Source organism: Haemaphysalis longicornis, unplaced genomic scaffold, assembly GCF_048455015.1.
Source record: "Haemaphysalis longicornis isolate Haplotype H1 unplaced genomic scaffold, Haemaphysalis longicornis Haplotype H1 scaffold_3, whole genome shotgun sequence".
NCBI lineage: Eukaryota > Metazoa > Arthropoda > Arachnida > Ixodida > Ixodidae > Haemaphysalis > Haemaphysalis longicornis.
In genome coordinates, this window is record NW_027526335.1 from 66,262,504 (window position 1) to 66,276,551 (window position 14,048).

Sequence of the window (14,048 nt, forward strand, 5' to 3'; positions counted from 1 at the left end):
TTGCTCCGTGCCCAAAGCTCCGCAGTGCTGTGCATCTAACCCAAGCATAGTGCACGCAGTACCATCAGCAGTACGCATCGTACTTCTATGTTTACGTGTGCTTTCGTAACTTCCACTGTTTGTCCCACCGTTCTTGCTGATATAAAAAGAATGTGCCCTAAATTTAAGCACAAATAGCCCGTTCGGCAAGCTTATAAGCTCTGCCTAATTTGCGTTTGTTTTTGCCAGCCTGTGCCAATCGCAGAGCTGGCTGGCATGACATAGGTTCTGTTAAGGGAAGTGAGCTAGTGGGTCGCATGGCCATTCCCTTTTTTCCTAATTATATAGCTTATTTGAGCGAAGTTGACATTAAAAGTGGTATCAGCACGATTCTAATGAGGCTATCTTTTGAGTGAACTAAACTTGCATTTTGTCTGCATGGGCGCTTTAAAACAATTATTTGTTCTCCCTTGTTCCTGACCTCACTTTTGGTCCCACTCAAATTATGTAGGTGAGTATAAATTGATGCCTGTGCACAATCATCCTCAATGGCAACCCCTCTTCTCACATTTACTTCGTACAATTTCCCGCTTCACATTTGCTAAGAAATAATGCAAACAGCACTTTGCAGAGCACGACATATTTACTTTCGATTCATATACGCAGTATGAGTAAATCCAGGAATACAAATTATATTCACTCGATGCAATTCTAATTCATCCACTCGTGAGCACATCAATTACAAGCAGTGCATACAGTGGTCAATGGAAACTGTTTTGTGGTCATTTTAGTGCAGCGCCCGGATAAATAATCTGCTCCATCTTTGATCTCTCGGCTAGAGTTTGTACACTGCTTGATGGGAGTTTAGAATTCCGCTAGTTGGCCGGGTATATTTTTTTCTCTGCGATTCCTGTCTCAAAGCAAATTCTTAACGGGAAAAGAGCGCACAAAGAACAAGGACTGACAGTCAAGAAATACGCAGATCAGCGTTGACAAACAACTGAGCATATTTATTGCGGCACGCAAATAAGTACATTTTTTACACAAAACAAAAAACACAGGAACCGAAAACTAACTAGTAAACAACACAATTACAACGAGCAGTCACTACAGTCTTGCATATTGTGCCCTCCGTCACCCATTCAAGTACGTTATCTCCTTGATTGGAATGAACCAACTGGCCCCACTTGAGACGTTAATTCAGCAAATTCTTGTCTACAAGCCTGCCATGCTAATTTTGCTTTCAAAATGCATACTGACAACACGAACCCGTCTTAAGTGTCGACAGTGATACAGTAAATGCACAAAACTTCACAACTACAAATATGTTGGCCTTGCCGTACTTCTAAAACTTTTGAACTTTTCTTTAAGTGATCTTTATTCAAATACAACCCACAATATTAATTTTCACATGCACTAGGTAGCACCACGTTGCTCACTAAAAAAGAATTTCTATTTGCGTGCGTAGCCCATGTGGTCCCATTCAAATGAGAGTTCCAATTAAGCGCTGATCTAGCAGAGACATCCATACTGATTTGCGGCACAAGCAACACTGATGGGGGTTATTGCTGGTTGACCTTGGGTGGTGCCGCGTGACAAAGCGTGCCGGGGGTTGCAGCAGGGGCGGCTTGCCTCATCGCTGTCGGCGAGCCCTGTAGATGGCTATGAGCACCCCCAGGCTCAGCAGCAAGACCATTGCTGTCTGTGCCGGGTACCGCTTGGCCATAACCACGGGGCAGAGGCAAGCGCCCCAACTCGGGCTGTCGTCCGACAGGTAGGCAACCCCTGGGAGAACCTTGCCTGCAGGGCCAGCAAGAACCACCATGCACTGGGCAGCTCTTTGCTCTTGCAAACACTTTCTCCCTAACCGTGAGAATGTCGGAGCGGAGAAAGGGAACCCGATCTCAAGTCATGGTGTTGCTACAAGGGAAAGACTCATTTGGACATGTCCGTTTCGCACCTCAAGTGCCATTCTCAGGCATTCCCATGAGTGCGAATGGCATCGATATATGAATATCAGAGCGGGAGAGCAACAAAGCAGGGGAACTAACTATGAGACAGAGCTGCTGTGCAAACCAAATGTATATTCTCTCGGCCCATGTGTTTATTGCATTCTGTACAAAGAGCAAGTGTAAAGTGTGAGTTTCAGCAAGTTGGTACTCTACACAGCACTGTTCAAAGCGCTGCAGGTGCATATACAAAAAGACATGGTAGAAGCATTTAGGTATATCGTTTCCACTCTTCTATTTCCATGTTGTGCCATGAAGACGGTTAGTACCCTTGACACAGCCTACATTACTGGATAAAAATGTGCTTATGAACTGTCAACGGAATACTATACGAGGGGAAGCTTTTGCAACGTATTGCAATATTTAAACTGATGGATCAATTTTTCTCTTTAAGATTACTTTCTTTCGACTGTGTTGCTTATGTTAGTTAGCGCTGCACCAAACTCTATAGCTACACGAAATATATCAGCTAGGCAAATGAATTTCATTATTATGTGGATATATATTTTGTAACCAATTTCTTTCCCATGAAAATAACTAATTTGATTTGAAATTTTCATGAACACGCTCCCACACAAAGTAAAACTGGTCATCAGTCTCTTAGAGTAAAGAAGCAATCTGGAGTAAAGAAAGAAGAAAAATGTCATGCATTATGAAATCTTCAAAGACCACTGAGGATTTCAACAGAAACAAATTTTACTTCACCTTAGTCCTCACCCTATACGAGTGAGGCACTCATGAGTTGGCCATGAGCTACTTCCCGGAAGCCATTAACTGCTTCGGCTTCTTATCCCCCTCAGTGGATATGAGCAGATTATGGAGGCAGTCTTCGATGACCAACCAAGGGGTCACAAGAAATCCTGGCAAACTCAACACTAACAGCTTGACTAAAACAAAATGTAACCATGCCAGCCAGCATATATTAAGAAGAACTACTGCTACGTTGTTTGTACATCATCATCCTCATCCACAGCCCATTCATGTCCAATGCAGGGCCTCTCCCAAACATTTGCAACCACTCCTCTCACAGGCTTTCAGAGTCCATTCTATGGCCTAAATTCTCCCATTTCATCCCTCGATCAGGTCTGAAGGCTTCCCCTATTTCATTTTCTCTCCCTTGGTAGCCACTTCATCAAATGAATCATCTACTGGTTGTGCATCGTTGTACATCGTTCACATTGTCACCTGCCTAATCCCACCTCTTATGTATAATCAGAGCTAGAATGTCTTTGACCTGATGTCTCCTTTATTTCATCCTCGTCCAGGCTGTGCTAAATTCTTATCAACTTTCCCAGCTTACCCAGCTTAAACTAACGTTAGTTTCTGAATCCATATTGCAGCTTTCTTACCCATAAGTGCTACCCCTAGCAATCTTATTTCCACGGCTTGTGGGCCAACCTAATTCCTTCAAAGTATGTAGAGTCATGGACAAGTGAAACGCAATCACAAAACTATGAACCAGAACACAGTCACAGCACGATTTCTGTCCGTGCAGGTCAAATTGACGAATGGCTCAATTACAGCAACAAAGTTGGGAAATGTGGCCTTCCAAATATCCCAATATCACGCCATTATCTGACCTCTACGAGCAGTATTTTTCAATTTAGCGTGTTCTGGTTCATATTTTCGGGTTGACATTTCATTTGCCCATGACTGTACCTTGTAAGACCCCAAGTGATTGCCCAGGTAGAACACGAAAACAGATGGGCCTGTGCTACAGAGTGTGAAGTGAACCTGCAGTTTCCATGGCGCTTCAAGTTTTATTTTTGCACTCTGCTGGATGCTTTTGTGTCAGCAGGAGGCAGTGCCGAGTCAAGGTTCTGTGCCCACACCTTGGCAGCTGATAAACGCCATCGACTTTCCAGGCTGAATTGGTGGCGGCTGACGAGGGAGCAAAAGAAGCGCAAAGTGCTACGAGATACAATGGTGGCGCCGCTAGGCACAATAGTGCAAACCACTTACAGTTTTGTCATCAAGTATATATTTTTGTTTTTCTACATGAAATGAAATGAGCAATTGAGCGAAAAATTTTGGCCGCCCACCAACTTTGCTAAATCACATTTCAACTGTCCAAAATTCATCACAAATTCTTCCATAAAAATGCCGCATGAGAATGTTGCGACGACATGATTTGATACCACCATGCAGTTCATTTGCAACGACTTCGTAGGATGGTATCAAACACCTACCCTTTGGTTCCAGCGCTAAATTTTATGCAATATTATTGTACGTCATTCCGAGTTGCTTTTTTTAGCGTGCTCAATCGTCTTAGTTGTGCCAACCATTTACTGACAAACTGCAGTTACAATCACAAAATATAATAGAGGCAACCCCAGTATAATTCCAGTGCGCACCAGGCATCATATCCTCCTGTCTGTTTTTACCTCTGTCAGTAACACAACTAGTAGTACTGCTCCACGATTCAGACCTACTCGCTGCCTGGAAATATCTGTCAGACTTGGTCCACGAGTGTGGTATGCTTGCATGCAGAACTTTGTTAAAGGCGAATGAATGCATATAGTATTCCAACTATGCTCTGAAGATTGCAACACATCGTGGCAGTTTATTCCACCCAACTTGATACAAATCCGTTGCCATTGCAAAGGTGTTTCGCTTCAGTCAAGCTTCTTCAAAAAGCCTCAGCTGTAGCATATACCAGGAGGCAAATTTTTGTATCTTAAATGCAGTAAAGGCAAAAAAGCAGACCATGCACACAGCTGCTGTGGTCACTTGCAATTCACAAATGCGCAGTTACAATTGTGCATGGAGCAGACGCGTCTGACCTGTGCAAGGCATGCAAACGAAATATTTCCCAAGCGCCTGGTGTTAAATTTGGTGCAGCAACTGAAACACATTGCCACGATGCACACCTTGTTGCACCAAAAGCTTTTCCTTTGCGTACAAGGAAGCATTTGCCACGAAATTAACAAGCATGCATCAAATAGAGCCTGAAAAGGTAACGGCTCGTTTGTTGTGCAGTTTGTATGGCGGCCCAACAACCACCAGCGAAGCAGCAGGCATTGGCTCGTTAAAAAAGAAAAAAGCAGTGCTTTTTGAAGCTTTTTATTGGGGCACGGAGCTAGGTCACAGTGAAAACGACTTATGTGTGAATACACAGAGCCAATGGCAGCACATCTAAAGGGCCTCGGAGGATCTCCAGTTCCTGCTTTAGCACACCACAGACAATGGCAAAACGTCTAGAGACGGGTGTATGCACCAGGGACTGCGTTTTAGGCATTTGACAGGGCTGCAACGCCGGGCAGAACTTTCCCTGCAAAATGGGAAATAGGTTTTTGTCAGGAAGGAGGCAGAGGACTTGAAGGCGACCAGTGCTCAACAGCTCGCACTTATTACGCACCAATAGCGATACAGCAGTGCCGGCATATACAGCCTATCAATACCTCGGATCTGCTCTGCTCCTTGCAAGGCTTATATTGTGGGAACACCTTTGGGAAAGGCTCAGCTAACCTATGTGTATGCGAAATGCCAAAACCACTACTGTATATGCACTACATCTTGATGTGATTTTACAAGGTTGGTGGGAGCCACTTGTTATTTCCTCAATTAAAAATTCGGTACAACAATGAACAAAAACCACACAATTTCAGCCTTGTCAACAACACCAAGTTTAACGACTTTTCTCCATCGATACCAAATCCACTCTTTTAAGCTGTTGCCACTACATAAGTAGCTTATTTAGTGGCTCTAGTCTTACTGCTTACCAGCATTTAAGAACCTTCCTAATTCCCACTAAAGAGGGCAGTATTCCAGTGAAGAAAAAAACCACAGGCTGGCTACTGCTTGCACAACTGGGATGCGATGGGCAATGTGGGACAGCATAAACGCTCCCAAGTTATCACCGCATGGTAAAAAAACTTCCTCTATTTTCCTCTGCTGCTCCTTTTTTCCCTATATTCCAGCAGCTCTATCATCTTAAAACACAGCTGGTTGAAAACAAATGGCCTTACAGTAATACAGGACATTAAACTCTAAAAACAGGCTTCGGCACTACTTGTGTGTAGCTTAGACTACTATTTGCCAATATTTGAATTAACAAAGCCTTTCTGGGCATATTTATGAATTTTCCAAGTGCACCCATGCTGTGCACAGCAGCCAAAAAGCTCCTCCTTTAATGCTCAATGCGTACACATGGCAGTTGCTCAATATGCAAGTGCTGTTTGACTGCTTCTCACATCAATATTCCTGTAGGTATACACTATGACAAATTCTAAGTGGAAGACTGATAGTAAATGGAGGAAGGAAAGGCTGAAAGTATGTCAACTTTGACAGAAGCAATACTACAAGATATTAAGAACAGTCATTACAATATTAAGAACAGTCACCTTCCAACTTTTGCAGGAGAGGTAAGGAGGGCACATGGGGAAATGATCCAAGCAATTAATACCTACACACTATTGAAATTGATGTAAAATTTGCCTGGTGTATGGTAAAGACTCAATGATAGGAAATGAATGCGAGGAAGTATAACTACACAACACCCATCTCTGTATCACGTGACACTCTACAGCTGGCAGGAATGCGGCGATAATAAAGTCAGCTGGTCTCAACTTTACTAGTGCTGACAATTAGAAAAAATGCCTGTAGATAGTAGATACTCTGAGCTTTGCGTGCTCACTATGTGCATCATTTTCTTACCACAGTGGTTTTTTTTTCCCCCCCCAGGAATGCATCAATGATATGGGAAAGTAGTTGGCCTTTCATCACCAATGCACCCCGGTGAAAACAAAGTTAGTGACACACAGCTTGGAACACCTATGGGCACCCTTGATATACAGCAACGGTTCGCATATTGGACCCACCCCTCCCCTCCACTGTCAGCTGAGATCATCACCAAGACGTGACGCACAAGGCACAATGCATTCCCTGACCTCGCTTTCGTTACCAACCTAGAACCCAAAATTTCCACGACGTCCAAGCATTAAATACCAAAGTCAGTGGAGTCTGAGTGAAGCAGTGTTGCAGTAAATGTCGCTCCGCTAGTGGCGATTCACAGCATCGACCTGATAGGCATGCTGCCAAGAAGTAAACACGGAATGCGCGAAGGCGGAAGAGGCGTTCTTTCTGCGCACTCTCAAACGCAGCGGGCTCACCTTCGAGCAGCTCCAGGCTGGCTCCACCGCCAGTGCTGACGTGGCTCACCTTGTCCTCGGTCTTCCACTTGGCACAGCAGGTGGCCGTGTCCCCACCACCTGCGTGGGGCGCCACATCCCAGGGTCATCACTCGGGCTAAACCACCACAAAGGCTAGACGTCCCACAACCTATGCTCGCCTTTAGAGAAATGTGCCCCAATCTGGGCATCGCGTGGCACGGAAGCCACACAGCAACAAATGGAACATGGCATTGAGGAACACACTTTGTGGACATGTACAATGCATAAAAACACCCTGCATTTAGCTTAGGGCACTGCTCCTACGACAGAATCCAAATTGAACCTCTAGGACTCGGGAAGGCTTTGCCACCGACAACTTGCCGAGGCTTGACAGTTACAAAACCGACAGCTCACAATGTGGGGCCTTGCAAAGTTGTTTGAAAAGGGAGAGGAAAAACAAAAAACAAAGCCTCGGAGTGTGTAGTTGAACTCCTGGCAAACAGGCCACTTTCAGGTTAATGTGCTTCTCTGGCCTGTTCCCTGTGAGCAGTAGTGCAGTAGAGGTAGGGGGCAAACTATGAAGTTTTGCACACTCTTTCTATCACAAAGCAACCTTCAGCCAATCTTCAGGGAATACCTGATTCATGACTGCTTGAGCAAGCATGCTCCACAACAACACTGGCTCTGTTGTGGCTCCCTGGACAAGCAAACAGCAGGATAACCTAGTTGCATCAGCCACATTTAATTAAGCTAGACCACAGTATTGCAAATTCCCTACTTAAGTACAACTGATAGCTTTTGGAATGGAAAAAAGACCTCTCGGTTACTAAGACAACGTACCATGTAATGTTAAGCAAATAGAGGAATTTTTTTCTAAACTTGATCAGAAAAAAAGTACTAGTATTTACACACACAAATAAAAAGTTAAGTGCTCTGCAGTTCAATACTCTTGAATTTATTTAGATAAAAAAAGGCTGCTCACCAATGATGGTGATGACTCCCTTGCCAGTGACCTCGACAACAGCATCCATGACACCTTTGGTTCCAGCAGCAAAGTTGTCCCACTCAAACACGCCCATTGGCCTGGCAAAAAAAAAAGAAGACCAAGTGATCCTCTCTGTGGCAATGCTTCCAAGAAATTAGCATAATTACGAGGAAACAACTAAACAGAATTTAGCAAGTAGAGGCCCCAAAAAGAGTACACACCCATTCCACACAATTGTCTTAGCCCTCCTCACGGCCGCTTGGAAGATGGCGACGCTTTCTGGTCCCACATCCAAGCCCTGTTCAAAAGCAAACAAACAACAAATACATCCACTGTGCTGCAAGAAAAACAGTCAAGCCCGAATGAAATAGTGAAAGAACGCAATGATTATAGTGTATTCAATACCATACTGAATGCTTAAATAAAACGTGAGACTACATACTTTGTCCCCTGCTTTTCATAATTCTGAAAGTTACACAGCCACATTAAAACATTCAGTGTTCGTGCTTTGTTCCATTCTGACTGTACTGGCAGGACTGCATCACTCACTACAGGTGGAGGCTGGCCTTGCTATCCCAGAACTATGGCAACACCGTATTTGGCTAAATGCCAGGAAAGATGCCTTAAATATTCTTCAGGATTTTGTTGCGAGAATAACAAAAATAAAAAGGAATGGGGAGAGGTGAAATGGGCATCCTGTTGATAGGCCCCGTGCAGTAAGAGTCTTGCATAAAGTGTACAAAAATACTAAACAAAGAAGAAAAGCTAACTAAACATCAACACAACCATACTGAACATGACAAGTTAAACAGGGACAACATAAACTACGATGACAGGTGACAAATGTGTTCACATGTACACACGCACTCTTTTTTTTTTTTTTTTCTGAGGATGACAAAAGTTGTGCGACAATGTTTTGTGTGACAAACAAAATTTTGCTTGAAGCTAAGCGCACATCATATTGTACGATAAAAATGCACACAGGGAAGCGGAGGGCACCAGCGAATAATGCACTCACCATGTGGCCAGCTGGCACTCCTGTCTTTACGGTGCCCTTCCCGACAGCTGCGTGCTCATCAAACTTGTCACCAGTGACAAAGTCAACAGGCAGGTGAATTTGAACATTGTTTTTCTTGGCCTTCTCCAGCAGCTTGTGGACAATGCCCGCACCCTCGCTGTCAAACAGGGACTTGCCAATCTGTCAGGAAAGGAGGAGCCAGCCCGTGAGCGACAACACACGCAGGAGGGAGGGATAGCAGTAAGCATGTTGGGAAGGGACACACTAACCTCCATGTTTTCCGTAACTTTCAGAAACGTGAATGCCATGCCTCCACCAATGATCATTTCATTGACCTTGTCCAGCAAGTTCTCAATGAGCTGGATCTTGTCCTTGACCTTGGCTCTGAAAAAGATACAGCATTTAACAACTGTGAGAGGGAGAGCCTATAAGCAAACAGATCTGAGAATCACTAGTGGTCACAGTAGCAGTTTGTGTTCCCCATTGGTTGGTTTCATAACAAAAGTGCAGTAGCAAATGTCAGTAAAGTGATGCCATAATGATAACAACTCACAGCGACACAGTCAGCTACACAAAACAGCAAGAATAGGTGTACTCAATATAAGCGTTCCCTTACACAGCCGACAACTGTACATTGCTGTTGTAGGTAGTACTTGTAGAGGTATCATGATGTTCTAACACAACTTTAGATGACTGAAGGCAGTGGAATAAGAATATTTACCCTAGCAACATAGTGATTATTAGTGCCAAAGCAGATGCCACTGCATCTACTAGAAGACTGAATTCTTCCATTTCGTTTCAAAGAGAAGGTCATGAGGTCAAAAAGCTTCAACAATTGTTCAGGTTGTTCAGAAAAAGAGCGAGGAAAAGTGGCCCACTGCGAATGGTTACTACTTGCCCTCCGAGGATGGCCAAGAATGGGCGAGCTGGGTTATCCAGGGCCTTGCTGAAGTACTCCAGTTCCTTCTTCATCAGCAGGCCAGCAGCCCTCTTGTCGTGCTTCACCCCAACCATGGAACTACACACGGAAACGCAGTAGTAACAGCAACAGTCACGGAGGCTGCGCTTTTAACACGAAAGTGTTTTATTCCCGGATCCACCAAGATTTCACTTATGTCATATCCGTCACGGAAGTGACACCAGTACAACGAAGCAAATAGCCTGTAAAGGGTGCACCCCTGCACACAGGGTGTACTTGCGGGGAAGCAACCTTTAGTACTAAAGAGTACGTTATACTTTGAGTTGTTCATTTTCGGGTTTTTGATTTTCACACGAAATTGTTTTGTGCCGAGATACCCCAAGATCTCACTGACGTCACGGAAATGACGCCAGTACACCTGTGCCGAAGCGAGCCGCCAGCAAGACATTGCTCGCCAAGCACACCCACAAGACAGCCGCTGACCCGCTAATCATGCTCAGCTGCAGATTTCGCTGCACATTTCACCTTCGTGTTCTACCGATTCCTATGACGGAGGAATCAACCACAGTTTTTTTCTCATCACTGAGGCTCACAAGGGCACAGTCTGGTGATGTCCAAATCACCACGGCACGTTAACGTAACAGACTGTATTCCAAAGCTGTGTACTGTAGTACAAATGACATGCATTAAAGGCTCATGTATCCCAACAGAAAAAAAAAACCCTGGAAGTCCAACTGAAACTATCCAAAACACCATTGAACCAACTGGAACCAACTAATTTCCAATTGGTTCAATGGTGTTTTGGACAGGTCCAATTGGGCTTCCAGTGGTTTTTTCAGACTGGCATCGCTTTTACCTTGACCACTGCACATGTCTATACACTGCAGCCTCGTAGAGAAAAGTTTCGGGCGCACATTGCAATAACGATAGGCAATACCTGTGAGCTCGGTGAGCAGTTCCAAATGCATCGTTGACAAACACATCTCCAAGCTTAGTCAAGGACGCCTGAAAGGCTGCAGTTGCCTCCGGGGATGCCTTGACCTGAAAGAAAGTATGCAGTATTTTTAGAATATATACAGTAATCCCTCATTAACTCGAAGTCGTAAAATCCGCTGAAAATTTCTAGATAAGAGGAGTTTGCAAGAAATACGTCTTCCATAATGCACGCCATGGGAGTTTGAGTTTATTTTTACCCGAGTTTACCTTCTTTCTCCATTCCATAAGCTGCCATGCCTCATGTGCAGGCAGCGGGTGTGTGTAATCTCTGGCCCTTTGTCAGGCACCAAGCCGCCGGTGCGGTGGTGTGTAGCTCCAATTATCCATGGCGTAACCTACTCATGTTCGAATTAACGGACTCCTTCATACATAGGATTCTATTGAGGCTTGGCGGGACCAAATCGCACACTACGAATTATCCCACCCGCCGCAGTGGCTCAGTGGCTAAGGCGTTGTGCTGCTGAGTATGAGGACGAGAGTTCGATTCCCGGCCGCGGCGGCCGCTTTTCTGATGGAGGCGGAAAGCGAAAACGCCCATGTATATGAGATTTCCCCGCACATTAAAGATTCCCAGGCAGTCAAAATTAATCAGAGCCCTCCACTAAGGCGCGCCTCATCGCCTGCATTACGTAGGAGTGTTAAACTCTACAATCAGAATCAAATTACTGAGCTTTCACTGTAGCAGCAATTTCACACCGGGCAGTGAATGGGAACCTGTTTTTGCAGGCAGCGGTGCCCAAATACATCATTTGCAAACAAAGCTGCACAGCAACAAAACAGCACATAGACACACACAAAAAAAGTCCAGTTGAATACTTGCCAAACCTACACCTGGGCTTTGATGACATGTGTCAGAGAGATATCAGTCCAAATTAGTTTGGACCACCCGTTTTGATTTGTTTTTTCTGCAATGTGACCCAATTTTGTGCACAGAGGCATTATTGTATTTTACCTTCTATCAAATATACAGCAGCCGTGGCCTGGTTTTGCAATGACCAAAGAGTTCTTCAGCCATCGCACCATCAAGGCACCCCAGATGGAGGATTTCCCATTGGACCTGGCTAATGCATCCCGTTCATACGAGACAAACACAAATGCCACATAGCGAGTACTCTGTGTGTGATTACGACAATCCATTTTTCTGCTCTGCCCCTTTTGGACATAGTACGGTGCAAGCATCGGCACAATAGGAAAACATTCTAGTTTTCTTCCCTCTGTTTCTTGCCTCCTCTTTGTGCATGTGCAGGAAGCCAGTTGGCAACTAGGCATCAACTAATACATGGTCATGATACATTTCAGGAGGGTGATGCCTTGCTGAAATTGTGATGCACTGGGGACTTTGAAGCCTCTAGTTTTTACGCACACCCACTCGCCTTTTGTCCGTTTGCATCGACACCCTTTCCTTCCTCCTCCACGTGAAATCTGAGGTTCTCCAGCAGAAAAACGGAACCGTGTGCAGGGTCGGCACAGGCCTTCTCCGTCTCAGGTCCCACACAGTCCGGCAGGAATTTGACATCCCTGCGCAAATGCGGATAGATGTCACGACGGACACGGAACTAGACGCCACTACTGTACAGTAGTGCTACCGCAGCGGGTGTCATCACCTGTTCAGCAGTTTTTTCAGTTCTTCGGCGACTGGGGCAAGGGTGTAATTCTTGTCAACATGGCCGTCTGGGCGGCCCAAGTGGCTCATGAGCACCACGGATTTTGCGCCCTTGTCGAGAACATACTTGACTGTGTCCAAAGCAGCAACAATTCTAAAAAAGAAAGAAATGGCCGTGGGAAACCAGTTACACCGACTGCTAGTGTCATTAGAGATACAAAGGATGTAAACAATATTTACCTTTGGTTATTCGTAATTTTTCCATCCTTTAATGGCACGTTGAAGTCAACTCTGCAAAAATGAAAAAGAAAGGTTCGTTCGTCTCGGAAAGCTGCAGATGCTAAATCTGGCACAGAAGTGATGAGAATATTGTGCGACTGACAGATGCCACCGCTTTGATTTCTGTCATATCTCGATCACTTTTAGTGTAACCTATACACAAAATCGACCCTCCCCAATCCATAATCTCTCATTCCCCCTTTTTTGGATAAAACACAATTCCAACGAAAAATATCAACATTCTATCACAAGCAAACAATAATTATTCTACACGTACGCACGACGTAAGGTATAGCGCGACTCAAATTCGTAAAAATTTGCGAACTAATTAAAAAATGAAGTAATCACGCACGTACAGCGACGTAAATGTCAATAATGGGCAGTCGGCAAAGCGGTGCAAATAATACACGCCTTTCATGCCTCAGTGAGTTCGGGGGATAGTTCCAGCAAACATACCCTCAGCAAGAACCCCGGATAGATCAAATTAATGTTCCTAAACAAAGCAATAACCGCGAAGTGCGGTTAGTGATCGAATACTCAAGGTTACGGAAGGTCACGCCAATGTAACAGCAAGTTTGACTGCCTATTATCAGACCCACTAGTGCAAGGAAAAAGCTGTATTACTACTAAGCTTCTTGTTACGCCATGAAGCGGTGCAACTGTGCGTTTACGCGGCGTTTAATAACTTAAGATCGCTGGTTTAACAGTTTGCAGGTCCAACTACGAACATTTTAGCGAACAGATAAAATCTGCAACACAAATGACCCTACAAGTACTCTAATTGAATTTATCACTGCACGGCATGAACTTCTTGACATCCTCTGTTTCGATCCATGGGCTCCCTTTGACAGGGGGGTGCGGCTTAAGTTCGCCGGTTCTAGTTAGCTGCCTCGAGAAGCCAAACACCTTACCTTATGATGACTCTCTTGTCTTTAACGTCCAGATCTTTGACACCCAGCTTGTTGAAACTCATATTTGCACGGTACTGTGATCCACCGGTGACCTTTGTTTGACCAAAGGTTGTCGTGAACAAACCTACCCAACCGAACGATTGAACTGCTTTCGCTTTCCTGCCGGCTGCGGATGTGCTCTCCAGAAGCCGACGGAGCGACTGGAAAACTTTGCTGGGGTGCCTGTGGTTCCTTTTTT

At 44.7% G+C, this 14,048-nt stretch overlaps 1 protein-coding gene across 2 annotated transcripts; it reads right to left on the bottom strand.

Moving 5' to 3' along the window:
• Positions 1-964: 964 nt before the first annotated feature.
• Pgk (phosphoglycerate kinase) lies at positions 965-14,011 on the bottom strand. Of its 2 annotated transcripts, none has more exons than XM_077703318.1 (12): positions 13,811-14,011; positions 12,861-12,911; positions 12,622-12,774; positions 12,391-12,535; positions 10,959-11,062; positions 10,001-10,120; positions 9,372-9,486; positions 9,103-9,282; positions 8,306-8,382; positions 8,082-8,182; positions 7,100-7,198; positions 965-1,779 (listed from the first exon to the last, which is right to left on the bottom strand). In XM_077703318.1, exons 1-12 carry the CDS (start codon positions 13,870-13,872, stop codon positions 1,613-1,615), a joined length of 1,374 nt encoding a protein of 457 aa, XP_077559444.1. In that variant the 5' UTR covers positions 13,873-14,011; the 3' UTR covers positions 965-1,612. The 2 variants fall into 2 exon arrangements, with proteins under 2 accessions (XP_077559444.1, XP_077559445.1); XM_077703319.1 differs by lacking the exon at positions 965-1,779 and adding an exon at positions 5,036-5,259.
• Positions 14,012-14,048: the final 37 nt, after the last annotated feature.